Source organism: Drosophila ananassae, chromosome XL (genome assembly GCF_017639315.1).
Source record: "Drosophila ananassae strain 14024-0371.13 chromosome XL, ASM1763931v2, whole genome shotgun sequence".
NCBI lineage: Eukaryota > Metazoa > Arthropoda > Insecta > Diptera > Drosophilidae > Drosophila > Drosophila ananassae.
In genome coordinates, this window is record NC_057931.1 from 665,341 (window position 1) to 689,593 (window position 24,253).

The following is a 24,253-nucleotide window of genomic DNA, read 5'->3' on the forward strand; positions in this document are numbered from 1 at the left end:
TCCCCAAATGATTCACCAGCGATGGCCCTCGGAAAGCAAAACCCTGTAAATATTTTCAATTAATCTTCGGAACTGGGGAACTGGTGGCCCACTTACTTCTGGTTTACTTTGGGGCCTACTGTTGCTATCTCGAGCGCCGCGATAAAAGCGAAGAGTAAACACTGCCCGGAGCCCCCTCCTTGGCGCAAGACTTCCAAACAAGCTGATTTCCTCAGTAACTTTTATTGGCGATTGGGGACGTCATCTATGACTCTGATATTGTGTGTCTGATTGATGTAATCAGCTGGCCGTCGTGTAGGTCCGATGTGATTGACACTGGTGTTTAGCTTCTCAAGATTCTGAGCTACACCAGTAGTAGTTGAAAATGTGCATTTATCGATAATTATCGATTGTTTTCAAAAGGTTTCTGAGACTATGAGTCTGATATGCGCTTCTGATTGATATTATCAGTTTAGAATCGTGTAGGTCTGATGTTATTGGCTTTTAGTGTTTAGGTTTTCATGTTTCCGAGCTACTGATACTTGCCAATGTATTTATCGATAATTATCGATAGTTTTCAAAAGGTTTCTTCCACTCGATGGGTCTAATTTGTGCGTCTGATTGTTGCTATCAGATTAGCATGGTGTAGGTCTGGTGTTAATGGCACTTGGTGTTTAGTTTCTGAGCTACAAATAGCTGAAAATGTATATATCGATAATTGTCGATAGGTTTGTAAAGTTTCCTGCGCCATCTGCCAGTCTGTGAGTCTGACGAGTGCCTCTGATTCATGCAATCAGTTTAAGCTCAAGTAGGTCTCATGTTACTGGCACTTCATGTCCATATTTCCAATTTCCTGAGCTGCTCAAAGCTTAAAAGCGAGTCTATCGATAATTATCGATAGTTTTGAAAAGTTTCCTGGGCCATCTGCCAGCCTGTCTGCCTGGAGAGTGGCTTCTGTGTCAGGAACACTCCCTTTCGGCGGCACCGGAGCGGAACCAGCCACCCCGACTCCGGGCTTCCTGTCTTCACCTGGCAGGCCACCCCCTCCTCCTGGCACCCACCCCCACCCTCGCCTCGCCTGATCCGCTCAACTGAAATATGAAAATTTAAATTAACAAATAAAAGAAATCGGGCCGACTTCCGCTGCAGCTTTTCGCTTTCTTCTGGGGCGTGGCTCGGGCGAGTTGCATGTGGTTGGTTTTTTGCAACGGCTTTCGCAGTAGCTGTTGCTGCTGCTGTTGCAAGTCTAGAGCTGCAACAACGGCAATTTGGGTTAAAATGATTGGCGAGCAGGCAACAAAGCGGCAGAAAGCAGAGCAGCAAAGGCAAGCGGCAAGAGGCAAGCGGCAAGAGGCCTGAAAGGAAAGAGTCAATGGCGCAGCAACAAAAGAAGCGAATAAAAGAGCAAAACAAAGAGCCGAATGGAACAAAATGCAGTTCACTGCATTTGCTGTTTCCCTGCCCCTGCCCCTGCCCCCCATGTGTTGCAGCAACATTTCATTTTTTTGTGCTATCGACACTTGGCGATTTGTTGCAGCGTCCACTCCTGGCTTTTTGAGCTTCTCGATTGCCTTTGTGTGCTCGCGAGTGTGCTCCACTTTTGAGCGGGAGCGGGAGCGGGAGCGGGAGCGAGTGCTACCTCGAGGTGCAGCGTGGGGCATGCTGGACTGGTCGTGAGCCAGGCCTGACCTTTCAACTGGCCCCTCCCCCCACTACAGACACTAGACACCTGAGTGATTTGTGAGCTCTGGCGTCTCAAGCTCCGCCCTGGGCTGCGTGCCACAAAGTTCTGGACTCCTGGCCAAGTGGCCGGCTGATTGATGGATGTATTGGCCAAGTTTCCAGGTCCTGCTGCAGTCCGTTTGAGTCTCCGTCAAGGCGAGCAGCCACTTGGCCACTTGGCCAGTCGGTTCTCCTTGGCCGTTTCTGTTTCTGTCTCTGTTGTTAACTGCCGCACATGTCGAAGCTGACCCGCAGCAGGGCTCTCCGGGGAGCAGGAGGCACGAGGCAGCCACCCAGCAGAATGCAGCATGCAGCATGCAAAAAGGCGGAAATAAGCCACTCGAAGTGACCTCAAAAGCAGGGTGGTGGCGGGTCGCCCAGGGGGGGCAGTGGTGCGGTCTTTTTTTGCCGCACCACCACCACCACCACCAGCAGCAGCAACACATGTGAGTAATCGTGCGCGCCACTTGCCACACTGGCCACCGAAAGTCTCCAGCCATCTAGCCATCCAGCCGTTGCAAGCTTAAGCCCCGAACCGACGTGAGTCAGTTCTTGCCTCCCGACCTGGCACTCACCTGGGCTAAGCTGCCGTGGCAGTGGCAGCAGCTGCTTGCAACTCCTTTGAGTAAGCCTCGCTTCTCTTGCGCTCCGTGGAGTATATAAAGTGCTCACCGCTCAGTGGCAGCTCCAACAAAAGGTTAATACTTTGACTGAAAACCTGATTTACTCGTTCTGCCCCATCCCCTCCCCCTGCCCCTGCCGCAGCTCCCCTCCCTGCGGATTCTTCTCTCCGCCGGCCTTTGTTTCTTCGCCTCTTTCTTCCCTCCACTGGCTGACCTGGCAGGCTTCTCCGGCGGGGTTACTGGTATTTGCCCCGTCTGCCGAAGAACTGCGCGGTCTTAGATTCTCGAAGACTCTTCTTGGATTCTTCTGGCTGCTCCCCCTCCCTGCTCTTCCGAGGGCTCTCCCCGCCCCTGGCTCTGCGCTTCTGCCGAACACATGGCTTCAAAGTCGCTCCCCGCGAGTGTCGGTGTGATGCTCTTCGCCTCGTCTGTGTGGCAGTGTTGGTGCTGGTGCTTGTGCTTGTGCAGCCTGATGCTGCAATTGTGGCACCATGCCCCCGCCACCCCCTGCCTACCCTCGCCACTTGCCACCAAAATAGATAAGTAAACAAAAACATTTTTAGACGATTTCATCATCATCATCATCAGCCGGAGCAGAATAGGAATAGTGGCAAGATGCCGCCACAGCTCCAGCAGCCAGCGGATGCAACACCTCCCCCTGCCGCCCTCCAGCCCCTCTTCTATGAGCCCCTGCCCCTGCCCCTGTCCCTGCCCATAGCGGGCGAGGTGGCTTGTATTGCGCTTCCAATAATGAAAATAGCGAAATTGTTTATAAATCCCGGGCAATTGCGATTGCCGGTCGGATGGGTGGAGAGGGGGCTTGCAACAGGGAGGGGTGCCTTGTAAATTGGGCTAATGCGAGCAAAACGACTGGGAAGGCGCACTGGGAGTGTCTGCGATTCGCAGAATACTTTCGGATTTCGCCAACCAGCCGCTCCAACTGCGGGGGAGGTGCCACCGGGATGATGCAACAAAGTGATCTCTGCCGAGAGCTCGCCACAAGCCCTCGCATATTTGTCTAAGCGAAATGACTCGAATCAATACTTCCTCGCAGCACCCCTAGTGGCCAGTGGCCAGAGTCCTTGTGGCGGCCAGGACTGTCTGTAGGGGTTTCTGCGAAAATAAATTGCTTTGCTCAATTAGCGGTTTTCCTGCCCCTGCTCTGGCCGCCACTCGCCCACTCGTAGCATGCCCCTCTTGACCGTTATTGCATTTCTCAATTGGCCGGAGGGGACTCTCCAAGCGGAATTCTTTTCAATTCAGGGCCATCCATTTGCCGGCGGGTCCTGCTCCAGATTAATGGAGATGGGACTTGTGGAGCTCTTCTCTTCGCTCTGCGTGATTAGCCCGGCCAGGTGGCCCTCCTCCTCCTCCGCCTGGAATGGAAATCTGAGCTGAGCGGGCGTCTCAATCGGAGAGTTAATCGAGCTCTAAATTGTCAGGCGGCCAGCAGCTGGCGGCTGCTCCCCTCCCCTCCCCTCCCCAGCCTGGCCTGGCCTGTTGCATGCCCCAGTGAGTGTTACGCTTCAGCGGTGGCAACAGAACTTAATTATAATAATCAGGCACCGGGCATCGGGGCACAGGGGAGCGGAGCGGAGCAGAGCATCTTGAGGGGCTGTAATGGGGTTGCAAGTTCAAAGACTGATCTCCCGTCGCAGGTTTATTTATGGATTCCGGGATGTTTCGGTTTGCCTTGCCGGCTTACCGAGAGCTCAGAGATAGTTTGTGGCAAGCATCGCCCGCAGTTGCCTCACGCCTTCATAACAGGCATTGTTTCAATGTCGGGACGGGCTGTCTTTCGCCACTCGGGGGAAGAGTGCGTGTTTCAAGTGCCAGACACTCTCAAGTGGCCGAGGGGAGCTGCACGCTCCTCAGACACGGATGGAGCTCCTCCTGTTGCAGCTGTCGCTGACAGTGGCAAGGAAATGCGCTAATTATGTTGTTTCTGCAGCTCCAGCTCCAGTTCCAGCTACTGGTGCTGCAACTGAGAGGCGAGGAGCAACCCCTGACCCCTGACCCCAGAGCCCGCTTGGAGCGACCTTGATTGCGGCAGCGGAAGAGGAGGAAGCTTGCTGGAGCTGGAGGAGCTGCCAGGACAATGGGAAAAGTTCTGAGGCTGTGAGAACGTCAACAGGAAGCGAGCAAGTGCAACAGAATGAGAGACGAAAGTCCCCTGATTGTTATTGCCCCAAAAACGTTGCAAGCGGATCCGGGGAGCGGCGGAATTGAATTCGAAATGAGACCTCCGCCCACCTGGAATGAGAAATGACTCGGAATTCGGTGCAAACATTTCGGGCAGCTTCTGTAAACAACATCGACTGTTTAGTTCCCATTTCTGCTCGCTCCGGCTTTAATTTCTTTTTTATTGGCTCCGAGTCTCCTGGTTGCAGAGTCTCCTGGTCTCTGTCCCCCCTTTGATCCGGCTAATTTGACTTGTGAGGGAAACACAGAAACAGCACAACAAGGGCAAGAAGGGGCAGCCGTAAAAGGGCAAGAACAGGCCGGGCCGGGGCCGGGGCCGGGGCCGGGGCAGCTACACGACAATAAAGTGAAAAATTATTTATACGTAACACATAATTCCGGGAAGCTAGCAACCCAAAACAGCACTACTTGGGGCTCCCAGGCCCTGCTCCCCACTCCGCACTCCCCACTTGGCACTCGGTTGCCAAGTTGTCGTGTCCAAGACCGACTCCCAGGAACTCGCAGTAAGATGGCGAGAAGGCTGCTCACCATGCATGTGTTGCCAGCCAACAGAAGCAGAACCAGAAGCAGTAGCTGTGGCAGTGGCAGTGGCAGTGGCAGAAGCGGCACTGACAGCTTTGAGAGGTTGTCTGGGAAAGGAACGGAACTACATAAATAAAAGGGCAGACCGGAGGGCGAGGGCAGCGGCGGACAGACAATGACAATTGCTGGAAAATCATATTAAAATAAAAGCGCAATAAACAACACACGAACAGGAGGGCAGGACAGGATGGCGGAGTGGCAGGATGGCGGAGTGGCAGAGTGGCAGGAGCCGAACTTGGCCCGAAATCTTGGCTTTATTAAGTCGCATCAAAACATTCATAAATTACACGAGACTCTGCAGGATAACGAGGGGGATTATAGTCCCTGAATAGTTGCTCCCTGGCAGCCAGGAGTGGGCTATTTATATCCGGTACTTGCCGAGGAGTCGATCTGCCGAGGTCTGGCTGGCAACCCAAATTGGAGGAACGCAGCAGCTCCCCACCGCAATTTGAAGATACGAGATCCGAGCACAGAGTGCGTCCTTCATGCCCAAATGACTTCCGCCGTGTGGCACGAATCTCGCCGCCTTTCTTCGGCTGCTCCACATATTTTCCTTTATTCTCCGCCCGGCGCAGGCAGTCAGGTGCATTGTTGCCACTGCCACACAGCGACGGCGCCTCATAATGAGCCCGAGAGTGAGAGTCTTGGCCAGAAAAGCTGCTGCTGCTGCTGCTTCTGAGGCAGCTGATAAAGCAGCTTGACAGCCAAGCAGCTAAGCGGAGAACGGCTGAGTGGCTGAATGGCGGAATGGCCGTGCTAAAGTCTACTAAAAGAAAATTGCATGCCATCCAATTTCTCGTGAGACTGTCGTGGCTGTGCCGTTGCGGCAAGCTGCTTCCAGGGCACCTGGAACAGGTTTTCCGCTGCGAATTTTCATCCCGAAAGAAAGGCAAACTGGTTCAGTGCACCCACAATGCGGCGGCGAGGGCGTCTTGGGAAAGTTCACTTTTATCTTAATTGCAGCCAACAAGTGATTGCCGCTTGTATGCAAATCCGTGGGAGGAGATCAGAAGCCAGATCGCGCTCCGGCGGCCCGGGAGGACTAATTACCTGCTCATTATGGCCAAACAAAGACACGGCCGCTTATCGAATAATTTGCAATTTAACGCCCGGAATAGATGCGGCAAACATGTGGAAAATTATTTTCGGCTTGCTGGCGCGGACTCGGATGCAATTATGCGAGTAAATTGGTTTCATGCACCGGCCAGGTCCTGGGTGGCCGGCATTAATGAAAATTATGCAGATTAGGAGTCTGAAAGCTATCAATTAGTGCCACTTGATGCGCTAATGGGCCTCTCCGGCGGGAGCAACCACATTCTGGCACAAGGTGTGTAACTCAGAGCCCCTGAACCGCCATCCTCCAATCGCCCAAATCCATTACGAGCATCCTTCACGGCTATTTTTGCCGCGGATTCAGTTCCAGTCCACTCTCTCCCCTCCGATGGGAGGCATCGATGAAAAGCGATGTTTTCTGTCCACTGTCCAGTGGACACTGTCCCTTGGCCATTTCCCTGCCGGACAGCAACACAATGTCAGTGCAGAAAAATATTTTCGCAACTGCCTCTGGCCCCTGCGGCCCGGCCCGCCGACCATGTTCCGTGTCAAATGGCAAACTAAATGCCTCTCAGCAGCAGCCAGGGCGGAATAGGAAAATAGAAAATAGAGTCTCTGGAAAACACACAGCCCGGCTGGGCGGAGGACGGAGGACGGAGGACGGGCTGGCGGGAAAATCAATAAACTCTGGACTTAAGTTTTTTGAACTTTCTTGTTCGAGTTGTCGGCTATTCATTGTCCTCCAGGCGAGTGCCCGGCGGTGGAGAGTATCCGCGGGCGGGATACCCCGGGATGGGCCTCCGGCGCAGTCCCAGTCCTAGTTCGTAGTTATCCCGAACGAAATGGAGGTCGAACCCTTCCCCGTCTACTCTGTAGGGAGGCCTTGGCGCTGATACTGTTTTGGCAGCCCGCGACGGCTGCCAACTGCCCGGGACATGCCGCTCTAATAGCTCTGGCCACCAATAGTCCGGCCATCGCCACAGTGGCAGTGCCATGTGTCGCATTCCGAGTCCATGCTGGAATTCAATAAGCCGCCCACAACGGCGGAGTGGGGATGGGATAGTCGCGGGATAGTCTGGATGCGGAGGCAGTCGAGCCACTTGATCCCCGGAATTAGTGCCTTAATGCCCTTAACCCCTTGACGTGCGCCGCGGCGGCCGCAGGAGCTTAGGCGGTTGAATCTCGGGCCAATTAGAGGAACCACTACCAGGTGTGGGAGTGGGATCTGGGGCGGGGGTCAGGTGGAAGACAAACAAAGCAACAGGACGGGACGGGATGGGAGGGAACGGGGAACGGGGAACAGGACAAGTGATAAGTGATAAGTGCAATTTCTCACGTGGCAGAAGAGAGAGACAGCCACGGGGATTAGAGGACGGCGACAGCAATGAAATTTATGAAACGTGTCAGGCGGGGCAGGGAGTGGGAGTAGGAGGAGGTGGCCCGGAGGTCAGAGGTCGGGGAGGACCAGCGTGGAATAGAAAACAGTTTGCGGGCTGTCCGGGCCACTGCCGGTGATAAACGACGAAAGCGTCAGCTGGACAAAACAAAAGTGTAATGAAACGGACGGACGGGGACGGAGTCGGGGTGGCAGGTGGGAGGTGTCCCCTCGGATTAAATACTCCTGGTGGGCAGTGGCAGGAGCAGGACTAGGACAGGAGCGGAGGAGTAGATATTGAACCGTGTATGACAACGCGAGTATTATTAAGTGTTTTTCGGGAAATTGCCAGCGCACTGGGAGTGTGGAAATTGCAAGCCTTTCTCCTCCGGTCCCAGCTTTGGGAGTTTGAGGAGGCGACCTGCCCCCCTCCCCCGGCCCGCTCTGGTGGCTCTAGTTCTCCCCGCCGGAATAAATTATCCGCTTCTTAGCGCGGGAATCTCCCACGGAACCCTCGCGGGAAAGCGGCCTCGCAACCCACCCCGACGCACTTGGAACAGTAGAGTCTATAATTACCCCGCCCCTCGCCGCCTTCTTCGGGGTGGAACGTTTTTATTTTTATTGAAAGCCGGCTGTCCATTTATCGTGGCTTCCTAATCCGCCTCCTGGAGCACCAGAACACCAGAACACCAGAGCACCGGACTTGCAACCATTAGCATGCGAGCGCCGCCCTCATAGGGGCTTCGGCCCTCGGAATGCAGCAATCGAAGTGAACATCTCTCGAATTCCTCCCTCGAAACTATTCATAACTCATTTGCGGAGCGCGGAGCGGAATCTCCGCGATGAGAAGCCACCAAAGTTTCCGGGGAAAGTGGTCGGCCGAGAGCCGCCACCTTACACTTTCTCGCCGGCCTGGAGTGTGCGATGTGTGTATGGCATGTGGCATGTGGCATGTGGGTAGAAGGAGCAGAGAGGGGCAGAATCAAGCCGAACTGTGTGTGCGGGTTAAAGTTTGATTGATGTGCCGTGTCCCGCGTGCAGACAACACGAAAATTAGTCGAGAGACCCGCTCTCGAAAGTTAAATGCGGACTGTGGTGTTTGGGGTTCGGGATGGATCTGGATCTGTTCCCCCGCCATGGAGTGCATGATTGACGGCTGGACGGAGGAGCAGGGCGTTCCGGGGAGCGCTTTAAAAGTGGGATACAAATGAGGCAACCAGAGGCCGCTCTGGAGGGGGCGGGAGTAGAGGTCCCAGCTTTGGGTTCTCCGTCTCCGACTCTCCGAATGTGCCAAGCCAATTTCCTAATTCAAGGAGATGCCTGCGGAAAAAGGACAAGGAGAGCGGGCCAGGCCTGGTCGGGCCTGGCTAGGAAAGCCAAACAAACACCCTGGATATCAACAGGATCTCGGGCATTTGAAATCACTTCCCGTGAAGCTGCTCCGGCTCATCCCCGCTTATCCCTCATCCGGGCCGTATCAGATTGCTGGGCGACGTGACCCGACCCCTGGACCACCCAGGCACGCCCACTTGAACCCGATTGCTATCGTGTTTGTCAGTGCGGCAGTGTGGCGTGTATAGCATGCAGCGTGTAGCATGTAGCAGTGTTATCATTAGCTTGAGCTGCCTGCCGCATGAGGAAGTTGCAAGTAGCTAGGCGCTTCGGTTACGGTCCTGGGTATCGGGTATTGTGTCCTGCCCGGCCGAGATTGTGTGCTTTGCCTCATTGGGCAAACAGATGCTGCAACAAAGCCGGCATGTGTGCTGCACGTTGCACGTTGCACTGGGCTGAGGAGACTGACACAGTTTAGGGTTCGCCTGCAGCACTTGAGTGCGTGTTGCAAATTGAGCGCATCTCTGGAAACACAGCAGCTGCCACACATTTAGTTTTGGATAGGACATGGGGTGGAGAGGGGAGGGGACGAGAGGAGGGGGAGGGGCAACTGGCACTGTCCCTGCCACTTCGTATCAAGTGTCCGATAGGGGGGAAGCCATGCAAAATGGAATTCGCGGTGGCCTGCACGCATGCGCACCAAACCGCAAAAGCCAGAGGGCCAGAGGAAGCACGCCACGTGTAGATTTTCCAGCCTGCCACTCGCCGCCTCCCTCCCGGCTCCCCGCCCCCCTGGCGCGCCCCTCGATGATGATGGCAATTTAACGCCTGCTTTGCTTGATGGCAGGACAACAGGCAGGACTCGAGTGGGTCGGCAGGCGCTGGCGACTTACATGCCAGACTACATGAGAGTGGTCTGCGGCTTCCTGGAGGGGAAGGGCGAGTGGTCGGACATCAAAGGGCCTCGCAGGTGGGGCGGGCCAGGGGCGGAGTCATAATTTCGGCCGGTCGGTGGGCATGGCAACCTGGCAACGCCCATGGCCGGCGCTGCTCTGTGGCGAGTGGCGAGTGGCGGCTGAAACCAAACAAGGGCTCAGCTAGAGCGACTGGAGCACTCCGGTCAGCAAGAAGGACTGGCCAGGCAGGGCAGCCATCAGCAAACAACGCCCAGCACTCGTGTGGCGGGTCAGTTACAGTGTCGGCTTCAGTGGGGCATGCAGCACTCGTCACCACCTGCCAGCTCGCACCTCGCCGGCCATCGGCCATCGGCAGGACGACGGGCTTAGATCAACAGGGGGGCTGACCACCTGATTGGCATGCTTTGCGGTTTCGAGATTGTTTCCCGAGTGGCGTCGACACGCTCTCGATAGAGGTCCTGGCTCCTGGCAGGCACTTTGCAACTCACTCTGAAGCCGACGACACTGGGGCGTGAACAACTATTTGGTCGGGAGATCGACGGCTATTAGGCAGGTCCGGCAGGTCGCATTGTTTCTAGTTAACAGCCGGGCTGCCAGGACTCTGACGACTGTCCGAAAGGACGGCCATTAAGCCGGACTAAGGCCGAGGGCCGAGGGACGAGCTCTGAATAATTCACCGCCTTCCATGGCGACGGCTGATGATGTCCTTGTTGGCAGGAATCACCCGGAATCTGTGCCCACAAATGGCAAATATTTGCGAAAAACAATCCACGCATCGCCCTCGCCCTGGAAATTGAATTCGGATCGAACCACAACAAACTATTCTAATGCAGAGGGAGATGTTTTCCGGCCGTTCCTGGCCAAGGAGGGGCCAGTGGGATAGCCCTTCCTCCGGAAGCCGGGCAGTCCCCTCGTGTTGCTCGCTTTCTGCCGGCTCCGGGTCGGAAATTAAATAAAAATGCAAATAGAACTGGGGCGGGAGTGGAGCCGAAATGTGTGTATTGTTTTTTACGAAATATGGAATAATATGTGCGAGTATTTATTTATTGAAGCTGCAGTTTATTGTTGCCTTCTGCCACATTGTTGCCGCCCCTCGTCCTGGCACCGGAAAGCCCGAAAAGCGAGCCAGGACTCGGGCAAAATGGGAAATAAATGCTGGAAATCGGTGCGGGGCTTCAGGTGGCCTTTGTTTCCGCCCCGCCCCGCCCCGCCCGGCTGCCATAAATCAAAGAGCTGGTCTTTAAGCCCCGGATTTAAGCCAAAGCCGATCCAATCGGCCGGGCGAGAAGCTTTTAAGCAAATCCGGCTAATGTCCGATCTGTCGGGCTATCCTCGGCGCGTATTATAATTATAACTCCATTCAGCTCCTGAATTATAGAGCGACTCTATTGGCTATCGGCTATCGGCTTACTTCCCACTGACTAATAATTTTTATTCTTTTCCAGATTCCAGCCCGCAGCCCCAGCAGCTGATCCCGCAGCAGCAGCAGCCGCACCAGCAGCTCCAGGCCCCGAGGTTCACCACGCACCCCTCCTCGTCCGGGTCGATTGTGAGCGAGGGGAGCACTAAGATCCTGCAGTGCCATGCCCTGGGTAAGTGGTAGCTTTAAGCCAAGGGTCCTATCTGGCGCAGGACATCTGTTAACTGAATCAAGAGCGTGTAGTAATCCCCGAAAACACTGCCTCCTTAAGGGGGCACCACCCCGGTGGGCGTGACAACATAATGCCTCGGCCGGCGGGGCTTCGCCTCGGCCTCTAAACACCACACTTGTCCCTCAAAGCGGCGAGGCCGACAGCCAAGGCAACAGCGCGTCCTGCCGCATGTCCTGCGAGAAGGCTTAGTGTAAAATGAAACCATAAACGAAAACACTTTTCTTTCCCTCTTCGCTGCTCGTGCGCGCTTTTCAAAGATAATGAAGTAGAAAAACAATAACTTTTATGAGGTTTCCCCCAGCTGGGCCACCCACCAGCCTTCTGCGTCCCGACTCCCAGTTCCAATCCCAATCCCAGGACGACAATGCCTGGCTCCCGGCTCCCAGGCCGGCGAGTAATCCTTTGAGCGCTTTAGGGCGTGCCAGCGTCCAGTCAACGGCTTGCCAGGACTCGCAGGTATACGTACAGCTCCGCCCATCCTGTCCCTCGCCTGCTTTTGACAGTTTCGAGTATCGGTTTCATATTGTGGGTCCTTCCTGCCACCGCCCCCGCCCGAAAAAGAATGAAATGTTATGAACTTACTTTCGGCCCAGCCCTAGTCCTGGCTTCTGCTGTTTACGGCCTTCTCTGGCCGCCCCGAAGTCCGTGCTTGTGTTTTATGGCCGGCGGATTCGCAAAATTAGTCCTGAAACGTCCAATCCCGGGGGAATGGGCCGATGCGGATGTGGATGCGGGCAGTTGGCCACTGTTTGTTGTGTCTTAATTGGCAAATTACGGCTCGATCCCTGCGTTTAACCTTTCAGCCCTCGCGTGCGGCCTTGAACGGCGATTAGGCGGCCATAACACCTGTTCGGGTCAGGGGGGAAGTGGTTCCATCATCGGGAGTCGAAGCCACCAACCAAGTGACCTTCCTCTCGAAAAAGTGCTCCGGCCATGAATGGTTGCCGGCATAACTGATTCTTGGGGATTTCGGCCATAATCGCAGTTGGTTTTTTGGCCTTTCGTCGGGGGTCGGCCCGCCAGGTTGTGGCAGGCATGTCGATGCACATTCGAGGGGGGCATTCGAGTGGGGCATGCCTCTATTCCGACGGTGTTTGTGCGCATTTATGGGGATCTGTGCAACGACACCCCAGAGCCGAGCATTTTGCATAAGCTGCAAGCGGGCTTCCCAAAAAAAGGCCAAAAAGGGTGGCAACTGCAAGGGGCAACTGCGAGGGGCAACTGCGAGGGGCAACTGCGGGGGGAAAATAAAAACAAATGCAAATCTCTTTAGCTGCTCTTTGGCGTTGCTGTTGTTTCTGCCACACATGCCACAACAAGCGTTGCCGTTCGCGCTTTCAGTCACTTTGGCGGTTTCAGCTGTCAACACACACACACACACTCTATCGTCGTGCCACACAGACACAGATAGTGGCAGAAATGCAGATACATCCCCCCACTCCACGCCACTCCACTCCACTCCGCCCTGGCCAGCCCCTTTTCCACGCTTTAAGATACTTTATGGCATCGTCGCTCCACGAGGAAGTTTTTCTCGCTCGGTCGCGATTTTTTGCCCAGTTTTCCACGGCCGTGGAGGGGCGGCTCTCACATCTCAAGTAGAACGGGTTCCCAGCCCCAGCCCCAGTCCCAGTCGCAGTCGCAGTGCCAGTGCCAGTCCCTGCGGCCTCCCTTTCTGGCCCTGCCTACGTTTCTTCACGTTTTGTGGCGCGACAATCGCGAAAACAACACTGGAATAGCCGGGGAGAGGCGGCAGTGGTTGCAACTGCCGCCATACCCTGTAGGGGCCGAGGCCGGGGCCCACAGGCCGTATGAGTGATATTCCAGTGGCAGCCAGGCACAGCGACAGCATGCCCCATTCGGAGGCACTCCAGGGCATAATGGCAGCATAAAAGCTAAGCAGAATGTGTGTGGAATTGTTTCTGGCCAACAAAATGAAATGCGATGAGCCCGCATTAGAGCGGGAGGGGCCGGAGAGGCTGCCTCTCAAATGTAGCGCATTCACTTGCAACAAAGACTGCTTGGTGGCAGCAACAAAGGCCGCCAAAGCGCTGTTTTCAGTGGCAATGCTGCCAGTCGGACATGTGTCGAATGGGGGGGGGGGGGGGCCGGCAGGGCCAGAAGAAGGCGGGGGAAGACTTCTTCGCCACTTCCACTCTCCGGCGTGCCACAAAAAGAAAACCGAAAAGTGGAAGAAGGAAGGTAAGCTGAAAATTGCAACTATTGTTTTTGTTGCTGCCAGCTTTTTGTCGCAATTTCTTTCTCGTTCTCCGGGAGCACTCCTTCCCCCGCTCCTACCTCGCCCCACTGCCGCAAATCCTGTTGTTTATCCTCCAAACAGGGAGGAGGGTCGGGCTCCGGCCAGGATGCAGGGCGAGCGGTATGCCTACCCGATGGTGCGACGGCTTTGCTTAATGTATTGTGCGAACGGAATGGCAACTGGCACTGCAGAACAGGGTATTCCTGAAATGGAAACCGAGGAGCATTCCGGCAGAACCCGAAAGGTGACTCAGGCAACAAGGAAATTGTGTTTACTTAAACGGAGGCAGTGGGAAGGACTGGATATTCCCGCAGCTAATGACAAAATTTCAAAATATCTGGTGGCAGAGAGGAGCAAGCCAGGACTCTTTGCTCATTGTGGCCAGGACATTGCATCTATATCTTCTTCGGGTTTCTACGGTATTCCCTTTGCTTCCTTGAGGATAAGTCCTCCAACTCACATCCGATCGGGGAAGGACAACCCCTTCTGTAATCTGTAATGGTATGATCCCCTCCGCTGGTGCGATCGGAAAGGATCTGTGCCCAGAGCCCATTAAGTCCTCCTTACTGTCCTCCTTTTGTGTCAAACCTAATCCGAAGAGCCGCTCGAATGCCCCATGAGGAGCCGGAGCAGTGTCGGGCAATTTATTTAGCCAACCAATTTGGCCGAGTTGTGGTCCTTGTTGCGGGCCAGTGGCGGACGCCAGGACATGGCCAGACACACTAACGAAATGTGTAAACAAAGGCGAGAGCATAAAAGTGAAATGTGCAGCTGGAAAGTGCAGCCGGGCACGGGCCGGGCACGGGACAAAGCGAGGAGGCTTTTAGGCACTTTGAAGTTTACTTCGCCGGGGATGTGCCGCAGGAAGACCAAAAACGGCTCACCTGCCGGGAGGAGAAGGAGGTCGTGTCGTCGGGTTTTGTTTCTGGCTGCTGGTCAGGTCCAGAGGCGTCAGAATAATTTAGCAAACATGTGCCGGAGTGGCCGGAGTGGCCAGGACAACAAGAAGACGGACAGACGGCCGAAAGTGGCAACAAATTAACATTTTTAAAAGACACTCCGCATAGACACAACTCTTGGACTGTCCTCTCAGACTGACAGACTGACTGACTGACAGGACAAAGGACACAGGTCCTTGATGCGGGTCCAGAGTCCCCAACTTTCCGGCAAGGATCCGGCTGACAAATATTGATGGCCGGGAGGAGTTATGACTGCCCAGGACTACCCGACTGCCTGGCCAGCAGTCCTTGGGAGGCAGTCTGGTTATCTTCCTCTTCCTGCTCGGCTCTGCTCTGCTTCCTCTTCCTGTTACCGTTACCGTTTCGTTTCCGCTTCCCGCTGCTCCGCAGGATCGGATCCGTTCGCAAATGAAATTGATTTCGCGGAGCACGGTCCTGTTTGGCTGGCAATCATTCGGGCGATGGATTTGCTCTGGCCACAAATCAAACAATTTCCGCCATGCGTGCCAGGAGCGAGGCAGGAGCGAGGGGGTAGACCCACTAGCAACAGCAACTGGCATACCCGGCGTACTCCAATTCAAACAAGAAAGCGGAAAACCCCTTTACATTGCACACAAATGCAATTCGTTGCATTGTGTCGCCTGTTTATTGAATTTATTTATATGCTCAGCCAGTGGGCCGGCAGCTTAGACACCAGCTGATTGATTGATTGACTAACTGATTGACTGACTGATGGCTGGGTGGCTGGTTGGCTTCCTGCCTGCTTCGCTGCGAGCTGTGGCGAGCCGCAGAGAGAAGTAAGCTGGAAAATATTTACAACAGAATTCATGTTGCAAACATGTTGCCTACTTTCCGGGGCCGGAAAGCGGAAATCCGAAAAGGGAAAAGGGTTCCACCCCAAAAGTAATCGCATTTTGACGGCAAACTGAAGTCATCAGCTCGGAAAAGGATGTGCCGGCAAAGTAGTTCTTTAATTCAGATCAAATCCACGGTCAGAGTCAGTGGGCTCCTGTGGTTACAGACACACTTTCTTCCACTCCCACTCCCAGTTCCTGTCACTTTTTTCTTACCATGTCCTTGCCATGTGATTGACTTCGGCCCGGCCGCTTCCCAGGAGAACGCAAACTTCTGCTCCTTTTGGGCGTTTTTTGTAATTTTTTCCACTCGCTCGCTCGCTCGCTTCTCGGGTTGCCGCCCGGGTCGGCTTGTACGGCTTCAGCTTAAAGGATTCCTGCCAGTTTAGTTATTATAATTAAACGCACAGATATGAAAGGGCCGTGTGTGTGCAGGCACTGGAAGAAACCGGGGAGAGTCTCGCTCTGTGGGGGCGAAGACTGCAGCCGGGACAGGTCTCTGGGAGTGTAGTCCTGGCAAGGGCCCGTCTGGGACTCGCCCCTGCCCGGCCTGGCTATCGCTTCGATTTAGCGCTGACACATTTCGCTGGAGAATGTTTGTTTCTTCGCCTTTCTCCCAGCCCTCCTTGTTGACTAACGGCACTCTGATGTGTGAGTTTGCATTTGCCCCAGTGTGTGTGTCTGTGTGTGTGTGTGTGTCTGTGCCTGTGAGCGTCCTTGTGCGTCCATGTGTGTGTGTTTGCCGTACAATTCCCCAAATTGTAATTTTATAGCAGCGTCATTGCCCAAAATGTCCAAATAGACTTTTGCCTTTCGGTCCGTTTCGGGTAACTTTTTTCCTGTTTTCCTTCCCTGCTGCCTGCTGCCTGCTGCCTCTCCTTTCATCTCGTCCTTGTCCTCGTCCTGGTGCCTGTCCTGTCCGTTTTGTGGGTCCTCTTCTTGGGCTTTCTTATCCTTGGATTTCGACTTTTTTTGTCCGTTGTTGCTTGAGAAACTTTTGGCTTGCCTGCTGCCTCCTGCCTGCTGCCTCCTGCCTGGCGGGCGTCTCCGCCTCTCCTGCTCCTCGCCCCATATCCCAGCTATTCTCAGGATGATCCCATTCGATTCCTATTCTCGGCTGGTAGTTTCCAGTTTCGCCTCTAACTTGGCGCAATTCGATTTCGCCCGTAAACCGAATGAAGGGAATTGCTTCGCCAGTGGTCCTCCTCCGGAGCTCCTCCGACTGCTACCCTCTAATGAGGCCATCTAATCAGGAGCACCTTAGAGCCGAAGATGAGACGGTGTAATAGCGGCGGTCATCTGTCCACCCATTTGGATTCTAAAGAGTACAGGGTATCCTGCGCCAGAGAGCACGTGAGCCCCACTTTCCGGGCCGGAGCGTTGATGGGCGCTTTCGGGCGGTTTGATGACCGGATTCGGGGCCTCCGGCAATCCGTCTGCTCCCGTCCCACCAGAAGCAGCAGCCCAGCCACCTCTCACGCCCTGCAGTGTGCAGTCGGTCCTGTTGCATCCTGGCCAGTTAGGCGGAGCGCATATTTTATTCAGGCTTTCATTTAGATCGGCCTCTGCCCCTGCCTCCACTCCTGCCCCGACTCCGCCTGCCAGGTCACATGTAATTTTTGTTTAGCCATTCCAATTGCAATTCCATTTCGCAAAGGGAGCTGCTGCTGCTGCTGGTGCCCGGGGCGCGGGGCGTGGAGCAGGTGGGCGGGCAATATAAATCAACTTTAATTTAAATGCTCGGCTACAGCAATGAAATCAGAATGAGCTCCCCGCTCCCCGCTCCCCGCTCCTCCGGCCTATCCAGCAGTGGGCAGTGCGGAGTGGACATCCTTTGCGGGTCCCCCGACAGTCGACGGAAGTTCAAACAAGTGGAGCCAACTGTGGTCGGAGCCGCCCTTTGTGCGGGCATCCATCTATCGGTCCCTTTATGGCTCCCTGGAACTCCACCAGAGTACGATTTAATCAAAATGTGTTCTGTGGTGGGGGGCAGGGACGTCGAATGGGGGGGGACTAGTGTGTCCTCCTCCTAGGAGGCCGGCTTCTAGGAGAGCGGCGCAGTGGATGATCATCAGAAACGAATTATTTCCGAGGTGCAGATAGCCCCCTTCAACCCTATCCCTGTCCATGTCCATGTCTATGTCCTTGTCCCTATCCAGGGGATCCTTTGTCGGAGCAAATCAAATAAAGCGCTGGTTTAACGATATTCGCCCACCCCTTCACCCCTCGCATACTTACAGCGGCATTAACGCATCTCCCTCACATCGTCTTGTGCAACTGACTCATGTCCTGTTTCGCCTTTGTTTCCGCAGGATACCCGCAACCCATGTACCGGTGGCTCAAGGACGGCGTGCCAGTGGGCGACTTCTCGTCCAGCCAGTTCTACCGCTTCCACAGCACGCGGCGCGAGGATGCGGGCAGCTACCAGTGCATCGCCAGGAACGACGCCGGATCCATATTGAGCGAGAAGAGCGACGTGGTCGTGGCCTGTAAGTACACACACTCCTTCGACTGGGTGGGATTAAGACTGCGAGGCGAGACTGCTCGCACCAGAGTCCTTTGAGTTGGAGAGCACTCCCTGTGCATCCTAGTCTGAGCAGAGTCCGCTCCTGAGACCCAAGCAACTCGAGTTCGGGCTGCCAATTAAACAAAAGAACTGCCAGGGCGGGTAATTGGACATTGATTAGCCAACAATGCATTCCTGGGAGTGGATGGCTGCTCCCAGGTCGGAGGGCCAGCAGAGTTCCGTTTATGTTTCGATTAGCGGCAATAGTATCCATTTAAGAACCGGGGACTGGAGCCACGACCAGTGGGTTAATTTGTTCAAAACTAAAGTGGGTTAGTCCCGGAGCAGGGCGGAAAGTGTCGACTTACCAGACTTACCAGGGGGTCGTCAGGGATGCTGCTCCCCCGAGCACAAGGATTGCTAATCAAACGGCTGTCACAGTCGTAGCCGAGTGTTTTCCAGGGAAACCCCACACACACTCCCCTACCGAGGCGGGTGGCGGGAGGCGGGAGGCGGGATGGGGATAAATGTTTAGCTGCTAATTTTTCTTTAATACGAACTTAATTACAACATGGACGGAGCAGGGCGGCTGGGCCAGGGGGTCACTGGGTAGGTGTGGTTGTAACGAACAATTAGACAAGTAAGTGTGAGTGACACTTGAGCTCCGTGTGCCTGTGCCTGGGCGAGTGCTTATTACCCCACTACTTGAACCTAATAAATCCTCCTCGACCTCCCGCCTCCGCCTCCGCCTCCGCCTCCCAGTTCCCCAACTAAATTCACGGTGACCTTCTTTTCCCGGGGCTGTGGGCCGGGTGGGCGTGGCCCGCTGACAGACTGACTCAATGACTCAATGACTCAATGACTCGTTGACTGGCTGACTGGTTGACTGGTTGACTTGGAGCAGCTGGTAGTTGTAGTAGCGTCTTGAGCACTTAATTAATTGTAGGACCGAGCGAGAGAGCGCCGCTTAACCTGAACTAATAACCTTTAAAGCTCGGCTGCCTGCCTCCTCCTCGAGGGGTGGTGGGCCGACTGTGCCAACTGGGGGGGGAGCTGGCGATGAGCGAGGCCAAATTGACTTGGCCGCAGGCCGCATTGCCTCCAATTCAATTAGCGAATGACACCACAGGAAGGCAGCCCGAGTTTCACGGCTGGCTAGGCCGGAGGAAGGTGGCAGTGCAGGAGCACAGATCCCACCTAGTACTGAGTAGGAGGGTTTAAAACTAAAGAGGCATTCCCTTGAGCCCCTATTGGGTCGTCCTCCAGTTGATTCGAGTCACTAACCCACTTCTTCTACCCCCACAGACATGGGCGTCTTCGAGAACACCACCGAGGGTCGGCTGACGGTGACCAGCGGCCACCCGGCGGTCTTCGACATGCCGGCCATTGACTCGGTGCCGACGCCCTCGGTGATGTGGCAGTCGGCGGACGGACCCCTCAACTACGACATCAAGTACGCCTTCACCCAGGCCAACCAGCTGATCATCCTGAGCGCCGACGAGGGCGACCGGCGGGGCTACCGCGCCCGGGCGACCAACACCCAGCTGGGCAAGGAGGAGAGCAGCGCCTTCGTCTACCTGAACGTCAGCGGCGACCCGTTCGTGGAGGTGGCGCCCGAGATCATCGTCCGGCCGCAGGACCTCAAGGTCAAGCTGGGCACCGGCGTCGTCGAGCTGCAGTGCATCGCCAACGCCCGGCCCCTGCACGAGCTGGAGACCCTCTGGCTGAAGGACGGCCTGGCCGTGGAGACCGCCGGCGTGCGGCACACCCTGAACGACCCCTGGAACCGCACCCTAGCCCTGCTGCAGGCCAACAGCTCCCACTCCGGGGAGTACACCTGCCAGGTGCGGCTGCGCAGCGGCGGCTACCCGGCGGTAAGCGCCTCGGCCCGGCTGCAGATCCTCGAGCCGCCCGTCTTCTTCACGCCGATGCGGGCGGAGACGTTCGGGGAGTTCGGCGGGCAGGTGCAGCTGCCGTGCGACGTGGTGGGCGAGCCCACGCCCCAGGTCAAGTGGTTCCGGAACGCGGAGTCGGTGGACGCGCACATCGAGAGCGGAAGGTGAGTCGCGGAATCGATGCCCGGTGCCCGAGGGAAAGATAATGGAGCGCGTGCCTAATCCCTTTCAGATACGCGCTGAGCACGGACAACACCCTGGTAATTAAGAAGCTAATCCTGGATGACGCCGCCATGTTCCAGTGCCTGGCCAGCAACGAGGCCGGCGAGAACTCGGCCAGCACCTGGCTGCGCGTGAAAAGTAAGTCAAGAGATTTCCGGCTGTGTCTGCGTGGCGCTGGACCCGGGGGTGGCAGCCCGGCTGCTCCTGCCCGGACTACGGAGTGGCTGATTACCGTAGACTAGGAAGTAGGATGGAAGAAGAGCAAAAGGACCGTGTTTCCAATTGATTTTCAAGCTCTGAGGATGAAATGCTACTCACTCATCGTTAGACATAGTTTAGTTAGAGCTTTAGATGTCGTGACTACTGTCCAGACCCCGGACAGAGACCATCCGATACAGATGGGTCGAGCCACTCCCCCGTCCAGCGCTCGTCCACACTCGAACCTAGACATCTCTGCCCACCAGACACTAGTCTAAGCCTCCCGAGAAGTGGCCCCTAACCATTTCCATTGCATTTTGCCTCTAACCCATTGCTAACCACAAACGCATCCATAGCAGACACGGCCAAGAATCGCGTCAAGCGCCTGGCCCAGCCCCGAATCCTAAGGGTAAGAGCTTCGCATGCTGGCTTGGGATCGGGATCGGGATCGGAGAGGGGCTCGGGCTCAGGATCGGGATCTGGTTCCTCTGGTAAACGCAAGGAGTTCCGCTTTGGTATGGGAATCTATACAGCATTAAGTCGCACAGCACACACAGCACCCTCACACCGCACTAGAATTGAATTTGAAAGCACTCTCGTCCCACACACCCACTGCACCCACTACACCCACTACACCACCCCGAATATCCCGTAGCTGGTAGTCTATTTGATTGTTTTGCGATTCAATTTGTTGTTTTATTGGCTTGCCTGGCTGGCCTTGTTTTGCTTGTCGGTGCCCGGGGCCGGTGGCAGTGCAAGTCTTAGTCTAAGCTCAAACATTATCTCTAAGTATTCCTTTGACTCGACTTAGCTCCCAGCTCCCAGCTACCATCTCCTTGGCCCATCAACTCCCAGCTCCTCGGAGCTCTCCCTTTTTTCGTTTTTCGCCAGTCCATTCCTAATTTGTTTTTCGCCCTGCGGGTGATGGAGCTCCATTGCATTGCAGAATACGTTACTTTATGGAGCGCCAGGGGCCCTGGTGCGCTGGCCAGAAGCTGGAATTTCATTTGCCAGCTTCCAGCTCCCTGCTCCGATTGCTCCATCCTGCCCCTCCACCTGGCTCCGTATCGAGTTTGTCAAAAGCAAAGGAATTTTTCATTCAAGTTGATTAGTCGGGCACGCCGCCCCTCGCCACTTCGTCTGCCGAAGCAGACGGAAAAGCGAAAGTATGATTTGTGTGGCCAGTGCCTGGGATTGAGGATTAGCCGGACCAGTTATTGGGGCACTGCCTGTTGCCAACTTGCACCCCCAAGTGCCGTTAAGTGGCCTCGCCCTCACGCAACTCTGCATTTTAATGAACTCCATAATGCGAAAATTAAGACTGACACACGTGTCACACCCGGAGACGGCCGGAGGAGTCCTGTCATGCTGACATGACACCGCGGAGCTGTCGCAGCGACCCTTCCGGAGCTCCGCCCGGTGAATAATTCCCCATTCATGAGAACAACCCGAAAAACGAGTGACTTCGCTGGCGCTTAAATATTTGACAGAGGCAGTTGAGTCCTTTGAAGTCCTCCCGTCCAGCAGACAGGCAGGGGATATGCCGGAGGACTGTCGGACATATTGTTCTGCAAGAGTCTCGAGTCTCGGGTCTCTGCAAGTTCTGTCCCTGCGTTGCTTTTGATGGGACATTAGGCAAAGTTGGTCCTCGCCGGCCACCGCACTTGAGTTTTTATGACCGCACCAGTTCGGGGCCGAGATTTCATGTAAATTTCAAAATTCTATGCATATTTTGCCGGCTGTCTATATTCCGATGTTGCAGCATCTATTTTGATGCCCATGACAGGACTTGGCCCGGGACAGGTCCTGGCCCGGCCTGGTGCGGTGCAGCACTGGAGGCGAGTTGAACAAGTTAAGGGATTCTGTCGTCGGCGGTTTATTGAAAAACTTTTCAGCCTTGCAGTGGGCCGGGATGGGGAAAGTTGCTGATTACGTTTCTCCTTATTTCTGTCCCCGTTCCGGGCTGGATTTCCGGCGGCGTGCCGGCGAATGGTAACCAATCGATGCGGCTCATTTAATTTTATTTGCCTAAGCTAATTCGAGTCAATTTGTTTGTCTGCGCCAGCGCTCTTTACGGTTCCATTCGGGCCATCATTTAGGGAGCCTCCCAAGCCCCACTCCGGCACAGACTCTCTGCTCCGGATAAGTTTTATTGTCGGCAGAAGTTTCTGCCTGTTGTCTGACTGACTGACTGCAGTCGCAGGACGAGGGCCGGCGAGTAATCAGGGGAGGGCCGCCCTAATCGGCTTTGTCTCCCTGGCCGGATCCGTGCCGGAATGGCAGGAGCAGAGCCGGACCTTTTCCCTCTTCCCCGTAATTGGTGGAGGCTGCGATAATCCAGATCAGAATCCGAATCGGATTACGAACACCTTTGCTCCTTGGGTTGAGCTCTGATTCGATTGCCGGGCCCTGGGTTCCGGGATCCTGCTCGCCCTGGAGCAGGAGCCGCTGCATCCCCGCCTTCCAACTAGCTGGGAGTCCTTAATTTCCTGGCCGAGAACGGGCCAGGACTCGACATCGCTTCATTTCATTCCGCAATTCCTTTCGCTTATTGTTTGGGCGCCCGTTTGTCTCCGGGTGTCCTTCGTCCTCCGGCAGGAGAGCAGGAGCTCTGCGGCAACAAGTGTTTGGCGTTTGTATTGCCGACTTCCCCCTCTCCCTCCCCAGACCCCAGAACACCTAGCTCCTTGGCCCCCCACCCACGCCCCCTCGCTATTTTCCGCTTGGAAGGCCACTTGAAGGATAATCCTCGCGCCGGAGCACTTTTCATTTAGATAGGCGAAGAAGTTGAGTTGGGAAATTATTTTCCAGCTTTTCGCGTTCAGCCACGTGGAAGGGAGCCGCCGACTGGCAGTGGGGTGGCAGATGGGGCAGGAGCGGGGATTCGGATTCGAAAACCTGCCACCCAGCTCCGACCTGGCTGCATTTTAATTGCTCCTCGTGCCGGCCCGCCCGATGTTTGTCAAAGTTTTGCATCTTCCGCTGTTGTGCTGTTGCCCTTTTTGGAGCGGCCCGGGCGCCTTTGCACTTCGTTTTTGTTAAGTTGGCGTGAATCCCCAGAGGTGGGCCCCTGTCGCCGCCCAGGCTTTGGCTTTTCTTCGTCCTAGTCCCGCCCTGGCTCCTGCTCTTGTGTTCCTGTTTCAGTTCCAGTTCTTGTGTTGATGTTGATGTTGATGGTGAATTTGTTGGTGTGCACTTTCCGGCTGCCTGGGCTTCTGCGCTTCAACTCGAGTAACATAATTTCGTAATTTCCCGAAACGCAAAAGTGATTTTAATCGCCGCTTCCTGCCATTGCCACCCGCTCTTCCGCTCTTCCACTGCACTGCCGTACCGTCTCCCCCTCGCCTTGTGAGTGTGAGTAATTAGGTGACTTTTGGGCGGTGGGCGTGGTAGTGGTCCTGGTAGCAGTTCCTTTGCCTGACGGCTCTATGCGATTGCCAGTGCGCGAATTTGTGGGCATTTCTCTGTTTGCCTTTCCGAGACTGGTGGCCCGCCAACAGGTGGCGTTCACGCGAGGTCAGAGGTCACCTTTCCACCGGATAGCTCGGCGCTCGCCGCCCTCCGCCCCTCCGTCCGGTGATTGATTGCAACGAGGGCCCTTGGGAGCCGCAGTGGCGAGCTGATTGGTTCGGGACACGGAACCTCCCCGGCCCGGCCAAGTGGCTAGTTTTCGGAAAGGAATTCGGGCCTGATACCTGAGAGGCAGCTCGCCGAGTTAGCCAGAAGCAGGACACAAGTGGGTCCAAATCAGGGACATCAAAGACCCCTCCAAAATATGAATCTTATGAACTTAAAGCCGCTTCCTCGCAGAATGAAGGCTCTTTTGAAACACAACTCCTGGCAACCTGAATAATTAATTCGCAGAGAAGGGTGATTTTCGATTAGTGTGTTGCAAGGAGTCGCCTCGGCCACTCAGCCTCGCAAC

General features: G+C 55.3%; 1 protein-coding gene across 21 annotated transcripts in view; it reads left to right on the forward strand.

Moving 5' to 3' along the window:
- The window catches only part of LOC6503862 (protein sidekick), a 69,639-nt gene that overhangs the window by 26,170 nt on the left and 19,216 nt on the right, over window positions 1-24,253 (forward strand). For 14 of the 21 annotated variants that reach the window (XM_044717003.1, XM_044717002.1, XM_044717001.1 and 11 more), the window contains exons 3-7: window positions 11,231-11,377; window positions 17,820-17,996; window positions 19,319-20,072; window positions 20,141-20,268; window positions 20,685-20,843. In XM_044717003.1, the coding sequence (XP_044572938.1) occupies window positions 11,231-11,377; window positions 17,820-17,996; window positions 19,319-20,072; window positions 20,141-20,268; window positions 20,685-20,843 (1,365 nt within the window). The remainder of the gene's footprint in view (window positions 1-11,230; window positions 11,378-17,819; window positions 17,997-19,318; window positions 20,073-20,140; window positions 20,269-20,684; window positions 20,844-24,253) is intronic. The other 7 variants (XM_044717000.1, XM_032452514.2, XM_032452515.2 and 4 more) reach the window with 2 other exon arrangements.